Source organism: Danio aesculapii, chromosome 3 (assembly GCF_903798145.1).
Source record: "Danio aesculapii chromosome 3, fDanAes4.1, whole genome shotgun sequence".
Classification (NCBI taxonomy): domain Eukaryota; kingdom Metazoa; phylum Chordata; class Actinopteri; order Cypriniformes; family Danionidae; genus Danio; species Danio aesculapii.
In genome coordinates this window covers 6,858,383-6,880,997 of record NC_079437.1, presented here as the reverse complement: position 1 = coordinate 6,880,997, position 22,615 = coordinate 6,858,383, and the positions used below count along the sequence as shown (strand labels likewise).

Here is a 22,615-nt window from a genome sequence, read left to right as displayed (position 1 = left end):
CTCATCAGAGCAGAGAGTTTAGTTTCTGATGGTCTGGGAGTCCTTCAGATGCCTTTTGGCAAATTCCAGGTGGGGAGTGTCTTCCACTTTACCATATAGGCCTGATTCTGGTATAGGAAGAGTCCTGGTGGTTCAAACATCGTTCACTTACAGATGATGGAGACCACTGTGCTCATTGGAACTTTCAGAGCAGCCGCAGGTGAAATCCAATGAAGCTGCTGAAACATCTCAAGAATGATCAATGGAAACAGAATTGACCTGAGCTCAATTTACAGCTTCACGCCAAAGGCTGTGAATACTGATGTACAGCTGATTTTACAGCTTTTTTATTTTTAATAAATTTACAAAAATTTCAAAAACTCTTTTTCCACATTGTCATTATGGGAGATTGTGTGTAGAATGTTGAGGAAATAAATGCATTTAATCCATTTAGGAATAAGGCTGGAACATGAACAAATGTAGAAAAAGTGAAGCGCTATCAATTCTTTCTGGATGCAGTGTATTTAATGTGTGCAATCAGTCTTTGATTAGCTTCCAGGTGTGCGTGCAATCATCAGTAATCCAGAACTGGTGTGTATGTGAGGTGCATGATGGGAAATGGGATTCAATGGCAGAATTGTAGTTCAGGCGATAGTAAGTGTCCTCAGGTGATCTATAAGGACTAGATCACTGGTGATCGTGACAATAAACAATTCAAAGTCTGTTAGGCAAGAAAGAGATAACCAGGAATCAGTTGTGTGCCATTCTGCATTTTGATCTAGGACTGTAAAAAAGCTCAGTAATGATGGCCGGGGTAAATCAAGACTTCTCCAGGAACAAGAGTATGAGGAATGTAATGAAAAAAAATCTTTATATGTATTTACATTGGTGTTAGCCTCATAATAATGCAAAGACAAACTACATATGCATTACACAACCGAGAGGGAGATCTGCTGTTTTTCTTGAACTTATGGATCATTGTATTCAATTCTGAAATAAATAATCAATCATGTAATCATCATATTACAAGACAATTCTGAAATTACTTGAATTGAAAAGCATTTTTTTAGGTTGGCTTTTGATTCTTCTTCTGCCTCTTCCTCCTCCTGAACTTTCCTGATCTCATATGTTTAAAAAGAATAATATTAAGAATAATCACTGTAAAGAATAGTGCCTAAATGTACAGAAATATACATGTTTACAGTCCTTTAATCCCTTCATACAGTATTATCTGGACACTGAATCCTCAAGCCTCTTCCATACACTTACCAATTTGACAACAGAAATGAGAAGACTCAGCAGAATGTCCAGACGATGAGCTGCTGTCTGCCATCTTCACAAAACATTTCAGCTGAGGGATTTCTTTGCTGCATGTTTATTAAATGAATGTTAAATGACTCTACAGCAGTGGTTTCCAAAGTGGAGGTCATGGGACAATGACACTGGGTGGAAAGTCTAATACATGTTATTAAACTATTAGAAAATACATAATGTATCCTTAACACACAAAAACAGTAGGTAATAGTTTAAAAAAAGCAACAACACGCTAATAAAAAGCCATCAGCCTTTCAATTTATTTTGCATGGGATTGCGCCCCCTGGTGTGTTCACCTTACATTAACCACACAGTAATAGCGTCACCTGCAGCAGATTGATTTTAAAGCACCAGGTTCAACTTTCGGACACCTTTATATGTGAATCAAATACATTAAAAATATATCCAGACCATGACTGAAGACGGAGGATGATCTCTGAGTGGCGGTCTCCAAAATTAAAGCAAGAAACTGTGTGCTGTAATTATTGTGACCAATAACTAAGTGAGGTTAGTATTAAACAAATTAATAAATGGTTATAAAGTATATGGTTGTTAGACTGTTGTGTCATCAATATGCTTGTGTTAATATAGACCTATTGTTGTGTGTGCAACGTTTCTATATTTATAACCACTGAGGAGGATAGTGGGGGCCCAGAGTCACTGGCGTTGTTGTTTTGAAAAGGAACTTGAAATTGATGCACATTAAATTCCCTGCGTCATGTGCTCCTATCAGCGTGATCTGTCGGAGGACAGACATATTTCAACAGTACAGTGATTTTCATCTGCATCTTCTCTGAGTGGTTTCGACTGTGATGTGAAAAGATCTGTGACTGTCTTTGAGTGTCAACTCAAAATCTACTCATTACTCCTAACTTTGACAATATGAAGTGCTAGAACTCATTGTTGAACAGTGACTGAAATGTTATATGAGAATTACCACAGACTCTTGCATTTAAAAATCATATCACTGAGTCACTGCTGTGTTTTTAAGCATTCTGCTACAATTATCATTGTAATACAGCGGTTCTCACACTATGGTGCACACAGGCTGCAGTCTGAACTATTAGCAAGACGTTTAGCAAGTCAAGAATATCTTTGGGTATTATGGTAAAATTTCACTGATTAAGTACTAAATAAATGAAACTACATGTGACATTGAACGACAAATCAGTCATAAGCATCAATTATTAGAAACTGAGATTTGAACATCTGAAAGCTGAATAAATAAGCTTTCCATCAGAGTGTGTTTTGTTAGGATAGAACAGCAAGTAGTAAAGATACAACAATTTGAAAAGCTAGAATCTGAGGGTTTAGAAAAATCTAAATACTGAGAAAAACCACCCTACTCCTCTCCAAATTAAGCTCTACAATGAAAATGTGCAATGAGAAAATAACAGGTTTTGATACAATTTTGGAAGAACATGTACAAAATATCACCATGAAAGATGATCTTTCCTTAATATCCTGATGATTTTTGGCATAAAATAAAATATTAATTCAACCTGCAGTTGCTACTGTATTTGATATGTTTATTATTTATTGTTTACAGTGATGGGCGTAGTAAAATCATCAGTCTTGTGATTCACGTCCAATCAACACATCAATCGCACACAGAACTACCACATCTAACTGCAGAAGTTTGGTTAATTATGCTGTGATAAATGATTTCTGACGGAAAAAGACATAAGCAAAGACCAACAGCCAATGAGAGGGTAGGAATCAGGTCAGCGGAGAGTTTGTGGAGGAGTTATAGATCACTATATCAGAATCAAAAAGCTTTACAATAACGTTAAACAGAAACAACAGAGACATTTGACTGACCATCTGCAGCAGGAGCACATTGCAAACTTATGTATCGCCCTCCAACTCTTTTTCCAGATTTTACTGCAAATTGGCTTAAAGATCATTGAATGGCAAATTATTAAAAAATACTTATAGCAGAGTACACAGCAGCAACAGAACACTACCTCAGTATTTTGTGCCCTGTTAAAACAACTGTGAACCGACAACTTAAGTAACAAGTGCATTGTAGGTAGATCATTGTTACGTGCCTCCCAGATCTAGGGTCAGGGAAACACGCAACAATTTAACTTAAAGGGGAAAAACAAAAACTAACAACTTAAATTTAGCCAAATTATAAAATTAATTAGAGGCCAATTTTGATAATAGAAAATATATCAAAATAATAAAACACTAAAGGGCAGGGCAGCCAACAATCATCATCCTTCTCCTGTCCCACCACTCAAACAACAACTCACACCAAATCCAATGTCAAAAAAAGAAGTCCATTTATTAACAGATTAATAAATAATAAATGACCTATGGTACAAAAAAAAAAAATAGGTCAGGAGGGGATAATGCCAAAACAACAAACAAAAGATCAAACTGAATGAGGAAGCCACTTTCTAAACCCTCAAAAGTACATTAAAAAGAAAAAAAAACAAGGATCTTACCTTGCTCCCTCTCTATCAGAAACAGGACAAAAATAAATGTATTTAAACAGAAAGTGATATCCACCTCTGTACAGCTCCAATAACTTGAAACAAAACCAACAAGATAAAGTATAAAAAAAAACAATGGGATTTTAAAGTGAAAATTTCACTACTGTTCACAAACAACAAGATTTTTTTTTTTATATTACAACTAGTATACCGAGCACAAAAGCTAGTCTGGGGCAGGAGAAACAAATGAGAGCAGCCTTCACCAACTAGTGTTTGGCACAATCTCTCTTTGTTCTCTACTGCCTCGTGCCCTAACCACTTAATTGCCAACAGGTGAGACAAGGTAGAATGAGAGAGAGAGAGAGAGAGAGAGAGAGAGAAAACAAAAACAACAACAACCCCCCCACCCCCCACAGGGTGGCAGTGTACCACATTTGAGGCCACATTTTAAATGCACACATACAATTTTCTTTTACAACCTTTATATGCAGCAATCATAGATAAGTGACAAAGTGGAGTGAGCACACACATCAGATGAATGGTGGAGACAGTTGAGAAATATATGAGTTAGGATAATAGTATTTTTAATCTAAACCATACAATATATATGTTCAGAAAGAAAAGCCAGTTGTTTGCTATCATGTTACTCTTGATGTGAGAAGATCATTTTTAGTTAAGCATTTGTTTTACAGTGTTGCAGACATGCAGACAGTTTTCTGTTTTCACTGGGAGTCAGAGGTCTGAAATCTGTAGCACAAACAACAATGGCAAAATAAGTAAAAACACAAAGTATTTCTGTACAAGTAGATCAGCTTATTTATCACAACACAAAATAACCATGATTTTGGGCCAAAATTAAGTATATTTTGTATTAAAAAAGATTTTCCATTTACCTGAATTTACCCTTTTGTTTGGAGTATGCTGTTTAAGAAATCAACCAAAAATCCAATGAAAAAGGTCTTCACCAGAACCAACAACTGCGCCAGCAGCTGCTCCAACAACAGGAACATAGTAACCCCAGTCACTAGCTCGCTTTGACCTGTATGGTATACTATCAATTCTTTTACGATATTCCTGCTCTGCTTGCTTTCTAGTTTCACGTTTTATTTCCTCCTTGAGCTTTTCCTTTTCTTTCTCATGTTTTACTTCCAGGCATTTGATGAGGTTCTGCTGTTGTTCTTCCAGAGCCTTCTCCATCCTCTTAATCTTTTCTTCAAACTGTTTCTGCTGTTCCTCTTGCTTTTTCTGCAGCTTTTTTTGTAGTCTTTCATCTTTTTCTTTCTTAATCTCCTCCTCTTTCTTTTTAAACTCCTCATTGTGCTTTCTCAGTTCATCTTGCATCTCCTGTCTTTTTCGCTCATTTTCCTTCTTCATTTGCTCCATTTCTACTTCATATTTGTCTCCTATGTCGTCTTTTTTCCTATTGATCTCATCTTCTTTCTCTTTCAGGATTCTCTTTTGCTCTTCTCTGATGTTTTTCTCCACCTGTTGAAACATCTCATTGGTGTAGAAACTTCCTTCATTTGCTGCCACCATGCAGTCAATCTTCTCCAGCAGTTCAGAGACCTGCATTAGATCTTTAGTCTCATCATTATTGAACACATGATATCTGTTTTCACACTGATGGAGGAGGTTCTGTAAGCTTCTGTCTTCTTCAATAAAGTCTTCAATGCTGGTTCCTTTCAGATCATCTCCTCTGGTGAAGAGCACCATGGTGTACCTGCTGGATTGATCACCAAACCTCTCCTGGATCATCTTCACTGCATCTTTCTCCTCTTGGGTGAACCGTCCCAGTGAAATCACCAGTAGAAACACATGTGGTCCTGGTGCTGCCATTGACACACACTTCACAATCTCTTTCATGGTTTCATGATTATCAACTCCAGTGTCGAACAGGCCTGGAGTGTCGATCACGGTTATACGTTTTCTGTTCAACTCGGCGGTGTCTTTCTGACACTCTTTGGTCACTGATTGTGAAGTCAGCACTGATTTAAAAGCTTCTCTTCTCAGTATGGTGTTTGCTGATGCACTCTTCCCAACACCTGTCTTTCCCAGCAGCACAATCCTCAGATCATCAGCATTTCTTACATCTGCAAACAGCAAGAGGAATATTTCTTTTAGAACCATTTTTGGTAATACTAGACTAGCCCTGTTTTAGGGGGCACCCCCACTGCCCTTGAAACCCAAGCTATTTAAATCTATTTTCTTTACATAGCACCAGTTCACAACAGAAATCCTCTGAGCCCCTGGGGTCAGCAAATGCATATACATGTTTAAGCACATAGCTCATAAAAAAAAAGCTTAAAATACTGTGATCATTTTGATAAGCCAAACACAGATTTCAAAACTGTAAAGCAGGGGTCTCAAACTCAAATTGGTGGAGGGAGTTGCAGTGACTGAAACTCATAAGAGGGCCTATTTAACATTCAAACTCAAGAAGAAAGTGCACACCTGATGTAATTGATGCATCTTAGGACAACAGACATGATGTTTATAAATGTAATGTAACAGCGTTTTTAAGCATCACCTGTCACCAGTGATAATGCAAATAACACAGCTTCTGAAATGTGTGTGTGTATAGCGTGTTGCACACCGGATGTGCTGCTCAGCAACACGCCACACCATGCCATACATTTTAGAATCATAAACATAGATTTCTATCAGGGTACACACACCGGCACCGCAAGTCATCGGCTGTCCGCTGTGCCCAGCTATAACTCAGGACACTGTTCATATTTCTGCCGCGCAACAGAGCGCCATCTGAATAATTTCATATTAAACAACATGCGAATGTGCGCATCTGGTGTGCGATACTTCCAACTGTCATGTGTGCACCAGGTCTCGGCGCATGCGGGGTGCAACCCACTTATGGCTGAGCATTACTCAGTCATTCTTCCACAAAGTATATGGAGTGAAATCTTTTTTTTTTCTTGTTGTATATTGAAGATGTAGTTTAAATTGCTATGAAACACTACAAATAATAGACAATCTTGTCTATCAGTGTAGTGTGCAAACCATGAAAAAGTGTTTATACAAAAAAAAAAAAAAAACAGGGAGTATAAAACATAATAATCAAGTAGCCCTTGAATATTTATAAAAAGTTGAGTTTTATATATGATCAACAAAAAAAATGTATATGACAATGTAAATAAACAAAGCGTGTTTATTGACTGTCCTAGTTCGATTACTTTAAAAAAAACAAACATTTTTTAAAATAACGAACACCATACATTTCTCTATATTTAGGCTAAAATGCTGCTTTATTTTTTTATTTTTTTAATTATTTGTGTTTGTATTTGTTTTCATCTCCAAAAAGAATCCTCATTGCACTTCACACAAGTTTACAATGAAAATAAAGCTTATTAGGTCTTTAATGATTAATGAAGGAAGCTTTGTTTCTAGCTGGGTGTTTACAGCTACTGTTTATTTCTAATTATTCAGATCCCATCCTTTTGTACCACTTAGCAGCATTGACACAAACTGCTGTTACACCTAAAATATTTTATTAATTCCTTTGTTCCACGGCGGTGTCAAACGCAACAGTAGTTGTCATTTTGAACTGTCACTCACTGTACTACACGTATGTTAAGTTTTGTATTGAATTTAAAATATTGCTTCTTACCTATATAGCTTTAAGTAATCTAGCTCATGTTTATCTAACCAATCTTCTGTCTCGCTACAATCCAACTCGCTCTTTAAGGTCTCAAAACTCAGGGCTTCTGGTAGTACCTAGAATAGCAAAGTCGAGTAAAGGAGGTCGAGCCTTCTCATTTATAGCTCCTAAACTCTGGAATAGCCTTCCTGATAACGTCCGAGGCTCAGACACACTCTCCCAATTCAAAACTAGATTAAAGACCTATCTGTTCAGTAAAGCATACACTTAGTGCACCACTTAGAGGGTTCCCACACAGGTTTCTGCACCATGTTTATATACACTATGAACAGCAGCTACGCTAATTATTTTCTTTATTCTCCATTTCCACCTGGGGATACTCTTCCCGAGGCCCTCAGACTATGCAGAGTCACTGATTCGATCCAAGACCAACGACGAGATGATCCCAAGATTTCCATATCCTGGACCAGGCCGTATCCTGAGCAGCTGCTGTGATGGTCATGGAGGAGTGAATAACATGAGACTGATTCCTGTGACGCTCCAGAGACAGACGACTCTTCGCTGAGGCCAGCTTCCAGCCTCCGCCACTGAGACTGCAGCTCTGCACAAGACGTTTGGCCAGCGAAGAAATTAAAATGGTCGTGCCCAACTGAGCCTGGTTTCTCTCAAGGTTTTTTTCTTCACTTCCGCCTTAAGTGAAGTTTTTTTTCCCTCTCCGCTGTCGCCACTGGCTTGCATGGTTCAGGATCTGTAGAGCTGCGCATCGTTGGATTTGCTCTTCAGTGTTTGGACTCTCAGTAGTGATTATTAAACCACACTGAACTGAGCTCAACTGAACTGAACTTAAACACTACAAACTGAACTACACTGTTCCTATTTACTGTGACCTTTTATGTGAAGCTGCTTTGACACAATCTACATTGTAAAAGTGCTATACAAATAAAGGGGAATTGAATTGAAAAATTTAATAATTAACTTGTCCCGTGCTTCATCTTTAAATAAGAGTAAGTTTGATATGAGCTCAAAATGATACCTCATTAACGTGCAAGACGTGAAGTATAAAACTGACCTAGTCACAGCAGTGATTATAACAGGATGTGTGCTTAATAAAAGTAGAATAAATGCTTTAAAAACAAACCAGCTCTAGTAGGCAAGGGTGGATGCACATAGACATCTCCTCATACTTATTTTTTATCTTTTTAAAGCTAGTATTATTATAAAGTGGTTTAAATTAGTATTTCTCAACCACGTTCCTGGAGGACCACCAGCTCTGCATATTTTCTGTCTCCTTAACCAAACACACCTGATTCAGGTCAGCAGCTCATTAGCAGAGACTGAAAGACCTGTAAAGGGTGTGACAGACAAAGGGGACTTCTAAAACATGCAGTGCTGGTGGTCCTTCAGGAACGTGGATTAGAAAGACAGGTTTAATTGACAAAACACATGCTTTCCACTGAACATGGTGGCTACATGTGCAGAGACTTGCTCGTGACGTCATAAAAAGTGAAGCCACTGTGTCGTTATATTCATTATTCCCACAAATTATTCTCGCTATATTGGTCTCTCCTAGAAAGATTGACTGGTACTGTGCTATAATATACACAAAAATATCAGCTGACATTGATATCGGAATCTTTCTAGCCCCTTACATTGGTATTGGCAGTATATAGGTCAATGTACAGGTCAGGTCCTAGCTTTATTTTGTGTTTATTATTATTTATACAAATACTTCTCAGTTTTGTGATGTACTATTATTGAGTAAGCATTGGAAGTGGTTGTGTTCAGCTGAAATTGTCATTCATGATTAGTTTTAGAAGCTCAGTTTTTAAATTAATAAATAAATGATAAATACTATTACCTTTACTGCATCTTTCTATGAGATTTCCATAATCTGTGTCACTCTTCTCACTTTCTTCAGCAGATATCTTCCCCTTTTCATTCACTGATGTCTCTTTAACATCTTTATATCTCTCACAAGTGAGATATTTTTTCTCATTTCCCTTCAGAACCTCATCAACTTTCTTCAATATCTCATACCGCCATTCTGGTTTTCCTTCATCAAGCTGCAGATGTCCTCCACCACACTCCTTTATCAACAGATTCAATGTAGTATTTTTGGGAAAATAACCAAGCCCTGATCCACGTGTCTTGCCATCAGTCGTGAGCACTATGGTGCGTCTGATGGCTTCTTCACTGAACTCTTTCAGGACACTTTTCACTCTGTATCTGTCTTCTTCAGTGAAGTCTTCATACTGCAGTATGATCATGAAGACATGAGGTCCTGGATCAGACAGACGCACACACTCTCTGACAGTCTGTGCGATCTGATGAAGTGAAACATGAAGCTGGAGCAGCTGAGGACTGTTGATGAGCGTCACGTGTCTGTGCTTCAGTCTTCCTCCGACTCTCTCCACAACATCTGGAGGAGCTTCACTGTCAAACGCTGATCGACCCAAGATCGAGTTTCCCACACGGCTGTTTTCTGACACGCTTTTACCCAGAAGAAGAATCCTCAGATCTCTCACTGAAACACACAGACAAATAAAACATACAATAAGACTCTGCTCTTTCTTTTTATTTTACAATTACTTAAAAATAACTTAATATGCAGAGTTTTTACATCAAAATCCTGTTTCTGTGTAATTCTACAAACAGTGAAGCGTAAAAAAATATGGAAATGAATAACCACGTTTAGAAATTATAAACATTATACGCAAAGTTTATTATTAAACATCTGTAAGCGCACGATTGCTTTGTTTTGAAATTAATGTAGTTCAATCAGTTAACTACACTGAATAATTGGAGAAACCTTTAACATGAGCATATTTATACAATATTATTCCCATTTAAGAGCATGAATTTCTTATGATTTACAGACTGAAGTTAATTATTTTGCTTAATATTTAATATTTATTTTAATATTTGCCAGTTACAGTGGTTCCTCGCTATAACGTGGTTCACCTTCTGCAATTTGACATGCTTATTTTTATTTTTCAGCACATTGCGTTCTGCACCCTGATTGGCTGTACACCAGGCATGTCCAAGCTCGGTCCTGGAGGGCCGGTGTCCTGCAAAGTTTAGTTCCAACCCCAATCATACACACCTGGGCTAGCTAATCAAGCACTTACTAGGCTTTCTAGAAACATCCGTGCAGGTGTGTTGAGGCAAGTTGGAGCTAAAATCTGCAGGACACCGGCCCTCCAGGACCGAGTTTGGACACCCCTGCTGTACACCTGTGTCAATCAATCTCCTCTGTGTCTTCTGTACAGTAGAGAATGTGCTCAGCAGGGAAAAATAGCATACATCTTCCATTGCTAGCAGTGTAAGTTCCAACAAGGACGCAATTAGGATTGTAACTGTCTGCAGCACAGCATAAAGGGGGTCGCACACCGAATGTGCTGCGCCACACAGCGCCATGCATTTCAGAATTGTAAACATAGTGTGAACGAGTGCATAAAGTAGGTGATTTTAATTGACATCTGCAATGACCAATCAGTGCAGAGCACTCCCCTATTTAGAGACGAGGGAATGTAGCCTATCATGAGGCATGTTCTGTATCCCCCTTCCTGTGTGGTTGTGCGCTGGCAGCGGCTTCCAGGTAAGGTGCATTTAGCATAGTGGTTTGCTAATCGTTTAGTGGCTGAGGGTGAATGCTGATGTTGCATTCCCGCCTGCCTGCTTTGTGTGCGTTTCTGTCAGTGATTGGACGACTGCTTGCCGCTCTGTCAGGTATGTGTGCTCTAACAGACGTAGTGTCTTTATCTTGGGATTTTGATTGGCAGGTGGTTTAAATAACATGCCTTTCCCTGTGCTGTAGTTTTAGTGCGGTTTGAGATTTTATATCAATCTGCAAATTTAAATAAGAGCCCCTCATTCATATTTGGTAAGTGTTTTGCATGTTGTTAAATGTGGAAGTGTTAACCAATGCAACGATTTGTAACCCTGTTGTGTGTGTGTGTTTGTTATAGGATTCTCCCTCTTGTTCGGATCGTTAGTGTGCCCACATCATTTCTGTCACTGAACATTCACGTAACAATCCATAAGCATTTGCTGCTTCTGTCTGAGTGATTCTACTTCTAAACACCTTTTGACTGCATTTTAAATTGAATTGAAGGTCCAGTCGCGTTGGCAGAGCCGGAGATAACAACTGTACTGAGCGTTTTGTTACTGCTGTAGTGGACTTGTGTCCTTGTTTTTGTTTGCACCAAAGCATATTTTGTACATTTTCACTTTGCTGTGACTGTCTAATCAGCAAATCAAACTCAACTGGTTTTCATTCAACCGTGTTTGAGCTTGATTTACTGTTCTTACTGATTCCTGTTTCTGTGATGTTTTTGTTTAAGATTAACCGGTTTAAGTGTGAAGCCTCTTCTCCATTGGTGGCTTTTGTTATCATTATTCTCATTTCTTGCAGGAGCTGGGGGCCCACGGCTGAAGGAACCTCTTTTTGGTGGTGCTGCTGCTGTGCCAGTGTGTTCTGTGGGACACATTTGATGCATCAGGGTGTGTGACTGGAGTGAGCGGTGGTGTGAAACTTTTCACGGGTGATCACTCCTGTGGGTAACCCCAGTCCTGTGAGTTAATGTCACAATTTGTTTTATAATATTTTTATTTTGTTGCTTTGACTGATTTGAGAGCACGTCGTTTGAGTATTTTGTGTGTGTGGGGATTGAACAACTTTCAGTGCCTTTCGTGTGTAGACCCCCTAGAGGTGACTTGACCATTAGGACTTTTTTAATGCTTTTGTGTCTATTTTAAAATAATTATTTTGATAAACTTTGTATTTTTGTACGATACTAATGTCTCCTGCCTACCCCTTGAATATCTCAAGAGACGAATCTGTAACCTTTTTCTATTTCATACCTGGGATTGCATCCCAGGTAGTGTAGTCGGTTGTTTCATCAGACTGAGTTAGGCTTGGGGATAATTGTTGGTTGCCCACCCATTTCCTCTAAGAAAAAGGAATAAAACAACTAAAATAAAATGGTACAGCCTTCCCTATAGATCAATTCCGCCACACTCTGGCGGAGTTGACAGGATTCTTATGCAAAAATAGTTAACCCCTCCTCTCCATCCGCAATAGGTTTAAATCAAGGTTTGCACACCGTCACTGCAACTCAGAGGCTGTCTGCGGTGCCCAGCTTCAACTCAGGACACCATTTATATTTCTGCCATCTGAATAGTTTCATATTAAATAACATGCGAATGGTCACGTCCAGTGTGTGTTACTTCCAACCCCTTAAGGATGGGGTCTGCTTTAGTTTTGTGGATCAGTGACTGCAGGATAAAGAACATTTCGCTGAATGGCAACATTATCCCCACTAAAGCTAATAAACTTTATGAACCTTTTGCTGACGGCGATGAATGTTAGCGCCTGTCAAAAGGTTTTGATCTTTGGTTTCATTCTATGATACTGGACTCATTTTTCTAAGAAGGTTTGAGAGTGTTTTTTAAGAGGCTAAATGATCATATGCGTTTGTTTATATGACAAAACATGTCTTTTTTTTACCAAAGAAGGTCCATACTGACTCCAAAGGCAGATACTATTTAGATCAGGGCCTGGTGTTTGGAGTTTGGGGGTTTTACGATGTGGTCACATGTTGATTGGTCAGTTTGAATGTCTCAGTATTTGGGCTTTAGTCACATGGTCAAGGAAGATACAAAATAGGTGGTAAACGCTGCTCTGCCTCTTTTCCTTCTCTGCCCTTTCCTGTTCTGCTCCTCTCCTGATCTGGAGTCTATCTTCTCAGACTCTAGTGCTTTCAGGCTGTCTTTGAGGCCTACTTACTCTCTTTGTCTCTCTCTCCTCCTGTCTTTCCTTCTATCTCTGGTAACTTCTTTACATTTAAGCTGGGTACAATTATTTTCAGATATATTTTTATCATTTTATACAGTTATTTTGTAACTAATTCAGTTGTAATCATAGAGAATTATTGTGATTAAATCATCTCATTTTCAAGTGTTTGTGAATTACTTTTGATTTAACATCAACACTTAATTGCTCCATATTGCAATACAATACAATCACATAATATCAACGCTCTCCCACATTTATAGCTGTTAATACTGGCCTTATTTCTGCTTTTGGTATAAGATTGCAGAAGAATGGTTTGACTAGAATGTACAGTTTTCTTTACCTTCATACTGATAACTGAAGTCGTTTGGCAGAGCTACAGTTCTTACTGAAAGTAAAACCCATTCTTACAGTTTATACAAGAGAGAAAAGTGTGAAAATGTAATGCCTGAAAATATTACAGCCTTAAAACATCTATAATCATTGTAAAAAAAAAAAATTACTGATTACTTTGCGGATTTCACCTATTGTGGGTCATTTTTAGAATGCAACTCCTGCAATAAACTAAGGACCACTGTATTTTTTTTCCCTCAAACTGCTCCTGTGTGAAGGACTAGTTTCTTATACAGTACATCATCTGAAAATAACTGCAGCCTCAAGACCATTCAACTTCATCAGCCCTGTAGAGTAAGCATAGCAATAGCCTAGGTAAAAGTAGACTTACTGTCCTCTCTGTCCAATTGTGTCTCATGACCACTACGAGTGATTACTTCTTCCACTTTCTGAAGTATCTGAGAGCGCTGTGTGTTTAGTAGTTGAAGACGTCCTCCTGCACACTCTGCAGATAACTGCTGAATAAGCTTATTTTCTTTCACAGACTGCTGTTTACTGCTTTGTTTCTTGTCATCAGTAGTCAGAATCATCGTGCGCTTCATTGTCTGCTCACCAAAGTAGATCAGCACTGAAGATATTCGTTCTTTGTGAAAGTGCCTGAATTCATTGTTCTGCAGCACCAGAATGATCACATCAGGATTAAAATGAGACAGCTCTAATGCCTTCTGTGTTGCGGTTTCTAGTTTGAGCTTTGATCTGAGCAGGTCAGTGCTGATGACTGTGATGTTTCTGTCCTCCACTCTTCCACTGTGCTCTTCTTCAGATGATGGCGTTTTCTTTCCAAACACATCATTACTCAAGATTAGGTTGCCCAATCTGCTGTTTTCTGACATACTCGTGCCCAGCAGGGCAATCCTCAGGTCACTCACTGTAACACATTAAAAACAAACACAGCATGTTGCCAAACAGATATGAAATCTGTGTATAAAATGGTATATTACTGAATAAATGTATTTTGAGAGCAAATACCCATTAACATACCCAGGAGAAAATTGAGACTAAGGACAAGGCATGTATTACAAAGTGTTCACATCTCGGCTTCAATCCAGAAATGACAAATGTATACTGTTGAAGAGTTTTGCTCCAGTAATGAATATTCTACTTCTATGCTGTACTACTACCAGGGCCGGATTAACATAATGGCTAGGTGGGGCTGAAGTCCCATGGTCCGTGAAAGGAGGGGGCCCTCGGCTGAAGAATAAATTTGTGCTACGACACGGGAAACCCCTGTTTGCATTGTGCTTTTGCATGCCGATAATGTTAAGTATTCCTTTCAGTTCGCTGCTGTTCAAAAACAGTGACGCCACTAAACTGTGGTTTGGAGTGGCTGCAGCTTAATCAGAGTTCTGACAAATTAAATAATGGTGTTCGCTTTCATCAGACAACATATCTGAGGCAATCGATCAGGTAATCGATTGACTCAAGACTAAATGGGAAATTAGAAGCATGGCTTTTAAAGATATTTTAGGGATTTCTGCTCAGCTAAAGTTTAAAGTAAACTTTTAGACCTGTATGATAATCCTATTTAAAGTGTTTATTTTAAAGCAACCATTTAGGAAGTATTGCAAATGTGTGTGTGTTTTTTTCTGATTTTGGCAGCCGGTTAAAAATGTGAAGTTCATGTTATATGATCAATTTGTATGCTTGTATGCCTTCTTTAGTAAAATAGAAAAAAATAGACCTATAATAATCAATAACAAATCAAATAATGGGGGCCCTTGGGTATGCTATATGTTCTTAATCCAGCCTTAACTACTACTACTACCACAAGATAGACATGTAACATGGCTATTAACATGGGCATAAGGTTCCCATTATTCTATAAGAAGTATTATTCCACAGTCAGCCTGTACTCTTTGCCCCAATGTTTTCCATTCACATGCAAATGCATCAGACTGTATATGCAAGCTCGTGTGACTGACTTTGCATGTGTCTGCATTGCAAAATTCCAGCTTGTTGAACTCTGACAAGTGAATTTGTTCCATATGAATGTGTGGGAGCATAAGAAGATCAAAATGTGACCTCCCTTTAAATAAATTTGAATTGTGGAGCAGTCGCTCATTTTATCAGTTGGTCATCCTGTTTTAACCCGTCTCATGACCATGGCTTTGTGCAAGAAATTTACAACTCAAAAATCCCCTTCGTTCTGTGCATGCTTTTAGGTGTGATGGGTTTACTGCGACTTTAGTTGGAAGTATGATGTCACATAAAATTCACCTAAATGTGTAGGTTAAAGCTTTTTTTAAACTTTATATTTCTTTCTAGTCTTTTACAGTTCCTAGTATGAGTCCAAATTATTAAGAATATAATTTAAAATGAATATGAAGATACAAATTGTAAAGCGGCAATCATTAATGGGGCATTGATGCAATGAATCAGAAGTGGTCGGAGCTATTTTCAGTTTTATTAAGGTAAATGGGGTCAATATAAAGATGTAGTGGATAAACAGGTGTGGGTCGGGGCAAGCAGCTAACAATTATGACCAGTGAATAGGGGTCAGTTCAAAACAGTTCAGGATTAAAATAGAGAACGGCAAACAACAATGAAAAATACTTATGGCAGGAACAAATCAAGTTTTCACCAGGAGCAAGAGTTCCAGGATATTTATAGCGGAATGCAAAAAGAAAAAGTTAAAGAAAAGCATTTGAAACCTTCAAATGTAAATGTATTTACAATTGTTATTCTTATATTAATGCAAAGAGAAACTGTATGCATTACACAATCAAGAGATCTGCTGTTTTTCTTGAGCTATTCAATTCTAAAACAAATAAAAAATCATGTAATCATTATATTACGAGACAATTATTAAATTACTTAAATGGAAAAGCCCTTTTTTTTTTTGTTATAGGTAAATTTTTTAATAATACACATACTTTTTTAGGTTGGCATTTGCTTCCTCTTCTGCCACTTCCTCCTTCTGAATGTTCCTGTTCTTCGTTTGTTTAAAAATATTAAAAATAATCACTATAAAGTATAGTGATTAAATGTACAGACATAACATGAATGTTACGTTATTTCATCTGGTTATACAATATTATTTGGACTGTGAATCCAAAAGCCTGATACACTAATATCACAAAATTATGAACAGAAATGAGAAGACTCACCAGACTGTCTGGATGATGCGCTGCTGTCTGCCATCTTCAAAAAACATTTAACAAGACATTAAGAAATAAACTATTTCAGCCGAGTGATTAAACTGCTGCATGCTTATTAAATGAAAGTGCGCATACTTTACAGCACAAACTGGTTGGACTTGAAATTGGAGAACTTCTGTCATATGATCTTATCAGTGCGATCTGGTTCAACAGGTATGACAATTATATTTCACTTCATTTATAGAATTACACAAAATATGTGTTTTACCTGGTGTGTTTATTAAGTATACCTGAGGTGTTTGTCATTTCCTCATCTTTACATTTCTAAGGAAGCTTATGTTGCTTAATTTACTGTTTTGCACTCACTTCTTCCCGTTCTGCACTGACTGTGTTACCGACTCGGTCCCAGTCATTCCCCTCACTGGCCAGCAGAGGTCACCATCCCCGGACTTTTAAGCATTACATCATCCATCTAAACTGATTGTGCACACACCTGAACTGAATCTAGTTAGCGACCCACGCTTCCTATATAAGCCACACTCAAACACCAGTTCATTGCGAAGTCTTGTTTAGCCCCGGCCAGCATTACTGAGCGTTCTTTCCTGTCTGATCTTCTGAGAATAACCCTGGATTGTTTCTGACTCTGAGTTGCCTTCTGCCTGCCCACGACCCTTGCTTTATACACGGACTCTGAACCACGCTGCCTGCCCTCGACCCAAGCCTGTCTAACGGATTCTGAACCACTCCGCCTGCCACTGATCCATGCCTGGTAAATTACTCTGTGTCTGTCAGCTGCCAGCCCCAAGACCATTATTGATTACTGTTGATGTGTGTTCGCACTTTAGTGCGTATTGGATGTTTGACTGTGACTAATAAATACTGCATAATGGATCCCTCCGTGTCAGTCTCCTTGTTACAGACTGCACATGGGAGAGGTGGGTGTCTGCTAAGCTCTAATTAATCTTAAATCATCTTTACCTTAAACATCACTTTTGAAGCTAGTTTCCATGTTTAAATAATATTTTTAGCTTTATTTTTCATATATATTTCAATATTTTTGTGTTTTCACTTTAATTGAGGTTTTGATTCATTTTTGTCTAACGAAGCATTTGAATGCTAAATGCGTTGCACTTTCCCTTTAACAGAGGAGTTATAAGGGCAAAGACACACTGTAAACTCTGTGCTTTTGTTTACATCAGGTATGTTTTGTCACTTATTGTGAAGTTAATATTATTTGGAGTTTTATTCTTTCTCTTCCCATCTGCCCTTTCTGCACTGACTGCACATGGGAGGGAGGAGGTATAAGGGTGAAGACACACTGTAAAAGCTGTGCTTTTTGTTTATATCAGGAGTGATTAAAGAACCGTCACAACTGCTGATATCCGTCTGGTTATTCCTACAGTAAAAAGAAAACACAGAACCGGTTACACTGACAGAGGATGGACATATTTCAAGGGCATTCAAAGAGTGGTTTCAACTCTGTGGCATATAAAGTGTTGCAAATTATGTAAACTTTGACAACATTTAAAGTCCTCTAACTCAAAGCTAGGCAACTTTGCTCTAATTTTACTGTCCCGTAGTGTTTAATTTAATGTTAATATGGCAGAATTACCCCAGACTCTTGTGTGTAAAATTATGTCAGAGTCACTGTTTGGTTTTTAAGCATTCTGCTACAAACATCATTGTAATACAGCGGATCTCACACTAGGTGGTGCACACAGGCTGCAGTGTGAACTATTAAGCAAGACGTGTAGCAGGTCAAGAATATCTTTAGGTATTATGGGAAAACTGCACCTATCATGTACTAAATACACAAAATCACAAGTGACACTGGACCACAAATCAGTCCTAAGTGTCAATTACTGGACACAGATTCATACAACAACCAAAGCTGAATGAATAATTGGTCACATTTTATTTTGATGGTCTGTTTATTACATTGCATCGACATGTAAACTAACTCCCATTAGATTATAAGTAGACTGTTAGGTTGGGGTTAGTGTAAGTTGACATGTACTTGCAAAGTTTCTTATAGTCAGTTAAATGTCTGTTGAAGAAGCAGTATCAGCAGATATTAAGCAGACAGTCTACTAATACTCAACTGGACCATCAAAATAAAATGTTACTGAATTATTCAATGGCTTTGTAACCCCTCCGGTCCTACAGTACCCAAACTGCTCAGAGCTGGAATCAAACCAGCGACTTTCCGCATGGGAGTCAGTTGCTCTAACAAGGAGGCTAAAGACCACAGCTTTTAGCATCTATTGCTAGAGCACCATTTGAGATCAGAGGAGTGTGGTTTACCTGCACAACACTTCATTGGCTGCCCTCTGTTACAGTTTGTTAGGACAAAAAATGATAATTGGTCTAGATACAACTATTTGAAAAGCTGGAATCTGAGGGTTGTGAAAAAAAAAATCAAGAGAAATTAACCTTTACAGATCTCCAAATAAAAAAAAAGGTTTTGATACATTTATGGAAGAACATTTACTAAATAACTTCTTGAAAGATGATTTTTGGCCCTAAACAAATAATAATTGCACTACAGAATGTTGCTTTTCACCCAAACTGCATGAATTGTATCAGTGCTGCAGAGGTTTGGTCTGTGGCGCCAACAACATGGTAGCACGGATCCATTCTGCCTTGTTCAGGCTGGTGGTGGTGGTGTAAGGGTGTGGGGGAGATTTTCTTGGCACACTTTGGGCCCATTAGTACCAATTGAGCATTGTGACAATGCCACAGCCTACAGTATCCATGCCTCTATGACCACAGTGCAGCCACCTTCTTATTCTGCAACTCAGTCATACACACTCATACACTACAACCAATTTAGTTAATCAATTCCCCTATAGCGCATGTGTTTAGACTGTGGGGGAAACCGGAGCACCAGGAGGAAACCCACGCCAACAAGGGGAGAACATGCAAACTCCACACAGAAACACCAACTGACCCAGCTGGAACTCGACCAGCGACCTTTATGCTGTGAGGCGACAGTGCTAACCACTGAGCCATTGTGTCACCCCATCATATTACATATATATTACATAAATAAATCACATACGTGAAAATGTTTATAGTTGAAAAGATGCTGATTGTTTTAATGTCAATAATTTGTTTAAGCATATTCTCTACTTGCCTGTAATGTAGTTGAAAGTGATGTTGCTAATGAGTATAATGACATTAGGTTAAGGAGTTGGCTGTCTGGTGTAGACACACAACCTGGAGCTCAACACGCTCAAAACAGTGGAGATGATAGTGGACTTCAGGAGAAACCCCCCTGCTCTCCCCCCACTGAGCATCATGGACAGCATTGTGGCAGCAGTGGAGTCATTCAGGTTCCTGGGCACCACCATCTCTCAGGACCTGAAGTGGGACACTCACATTGACTCCATTGTCAAAAAAGCTCAACAGAGGCTGTACTTTCTTCGTCAGCTGAGGAAGTTTAACCTCCCAAAGGAGCTGCTGAAACAGTTCTACACCTCCATCATTGAATCAGTCATCTGCACATCAATAACTGTCTGGTTTAGCTCAGCTACTAAATACAACCTCCAAAGACTACGTCGAATAGTTCGGACTGCTGAGCGAATCACTGGTACAACCCTTCCTACTCCCCAAGAACTGTACTTATCCAGAGCGAGCAGAAGGGCTGCCAAAATCACTCTGGACCCCTCACACCCAGCACACTGCCTCTTTGAACTGTTACCTTCTGGTCGACGCTACAGAGCACTGCGCACCAGAACAGCCCGACACAGAAACAGTTTCTTCCCTCAGGCAATCCATCTCATGAACACTTGATGATAATAATTGTGGAACCAACATCACTACTTGCCATACACTTTTATACACATATACACTTATTTAACAACACACTTTACATGCCAATTTGCACATAACAGCTGCACATATAACGTTGTATATAGTAATAAACACGTACATACACTTGTCAATCTGTATATTTGCACTCACTACTTACTTCTATTTTTAATATATTTATTATCTGTTTTTTGCCCTGTCTCTGTTATCCTGTTGCACTGTAAAAGCTCTGTCACCAAAACAAATTCCTCGTATGTGTGAACATACCTGGCAATAAAGCTCTTTCTGATTCTGATTCTGATTTTAAATACAATGTACTGTAAGTGGCTGAACTGACATTAAACTCAAAATATATCATCTGGGTAGTAGTACTACATTTATTGATTTAACTTTCTTTTCTGTAGTTTTCAATAGTATTGACTGAAACATGATGTCTGGGTGATGAAACCGTCTGTGGCTGCATTCCAGTACAATTTTTATGCTCTTCACCCACCAACTTCCCTCCGTCTTGTTCACTTGACGCCTGACTCTCTCCCTTTGTCAAAATTAAGGGATCGAGGATATGACTTCCCTCATTCACTTGATGAAGTAGAACATACTTTAAAATGGTGACAGGAATTCCCCATGTCTGAACATGAATAGAAGTTGGTATGTGTCTAAACGTGGACTGGAAGGCAGCCAGTGTCTTAAAAAATAGACACAGACTCTGGTGATAGTGATGATCAGGGCTTAATTTGGGCCGGAACAAGCTGCATCCGGAACCTCTGAAATTTGATCCGGCACCTAATTTTACTGACCCCTCTCCTCGCACACACACTCCTACTCCCCACTCTACAATTTCTTCCATGACCCCCCAACCCTCTCCACTTTCGGCCGCAACACCTTTCCCTCTCGCTCCACTGGTAACATGCAGGATTGGTTACACAGATCTGTTCTGGGACCTTGCAATTTACAAATTAAGTACTGGTGATGATGACTATAGACACGTATTTGTGTGTGGTATTACAACTAATTAATGCTAAAGTTATTGCAATTTTTGTATTTTTAAATGCAAATGGCAATTTAAACCTCACTGTCCACTTTAAAGATGGCGGTTCAGACAAGATGACATTCAGGAAGTCTCCATGGAAGACACAGTTCATGATGTGCTGATATTCCTGAGACATCAATCACTGACCTGTCACTGACCTGTCATAAGGTCCAAGTCATGGAGGATGTAATTGGCCATCAAGCATCTATAGTGTACCATGATTCCCTGAAGCAGTTAGCCCAGTAATAGGTTTTACCTGTCACAATGTGTAGCGTTCAAGATTAAAACACCAAGTTGCAGTGTGTAAGTTTTTGGCCTTAGTGTGACATCCAGGAGCCAAGCGATATTATTGAATGGGTTAGATTTTGTTGGTTGTAAATGTCTTAGATGTCTTGTAGGGATAGTGGAAAGTATGTCATGCACGTTATGTTTTTCTACTTTAGATATGTTCTTCAGGTCATGCTGTTTGGAAATGGTCTTCATAGCCAACTTTCACATATAGCTTGCAGGTGACTTTATGTTGGCCACCAATGTACTTTTGTCAGGAAACAACTTTGCCAAAGCATTTCTCCTCTTCAGGTTAAGGGGAATTGACATAAGAAGGGATCTCTTATTTTAAACACAAGACACCTACTTTGTTGATGGCATCAAAGATGTTTGGCTCTCTAAGAGAGGCAATTTTATCCTTCAATTACAGCCAAATTGCCAATTGAGTAAGCTGGACATAGGGACACTTCCACACATAAGCAAGTAACTTAACAAAAGTAATGGGTGAGTTATCAGTAACACTTCTGTGACATTTCCTCTACATTATCCACATTTGTAGGGATGCTAGGCAGTGCCATGGCTGAATTGCAAGTACACCCCTGCTGTATACATTCATTGCATTGGCTAACAAAACATTCGCAAAAATCAGCAAAAGTTTAATTATGGCCTGTCTGTTCACTCAGCTCTGACTGTAATAACAATGATCTTGAGCAGGTATTTAGATTCAGTATTCGTCTATATTATCAGAGTCAGTATGCAGGCAATGTGAGATTATTAGCAACAATTTTAAACTCAACATCAGAATTTGAAGATTTAACTCTTAAACTGACAGTATCCTACAATGAAAATGTTCATTAAGTATGTTTATTCCTG

At 38.7% G+C, this 22,615-nt stretch overlaps 1 protein-coding gene across 1 annotated transcript; it reads right to left on the bottom strand.

The window, feature by feature from the left end:
- Window positions 1–4,667: 4,667 nt before the first annotated feature.
- Window positions 4,668–16,675, bottom strand: LOC130216953 (GTPase IMAP family member 8-like). Its single transcript, XM_056448900.1, has 5 exons — window positions 16,642–16,675; window positions 14,017–14,402; window positions 12,211–12,298; window positions 9,206–9,871; window positions 4,668–5,824 (listed from the first exon to the last, which is right to left on the bottom strand). The coding sequence occupies exons 1-5, from the start codon at window positions 16,673–16,675 to the stop codon at window positions 4,668–4,670; spliced, it is 2,331 nt and encodes a 776-aa protein (XP_056304875.1).
- Window positions 16,676–22,615: the final 5,940 nt, after the last annotated feature.

Bases quoted from the DNA above. Each gene is read 5' to 3' on its own strand.
- LOC130216953 (XM_056448900.1), bottom strand. From the start codon at position 16,675: ATGGCAGACAGCAGCGCATCATCCAGACAGTCTG. The intron at 9,872-12,210 runs GTATGAAATAGA...TGTGTGTTTCAG, and splicing joins TACCTGGGATGCAATCCCAG to TGAGAGATCTGAGGATTCTT. The intron at 5,825-9,205 runs GTAATAGTATTT...TGCTGTTTGCAG, and splicing joins CATAGAAAGATGCAGTAAAG to ATGTAAGAAATGCTGATGAT.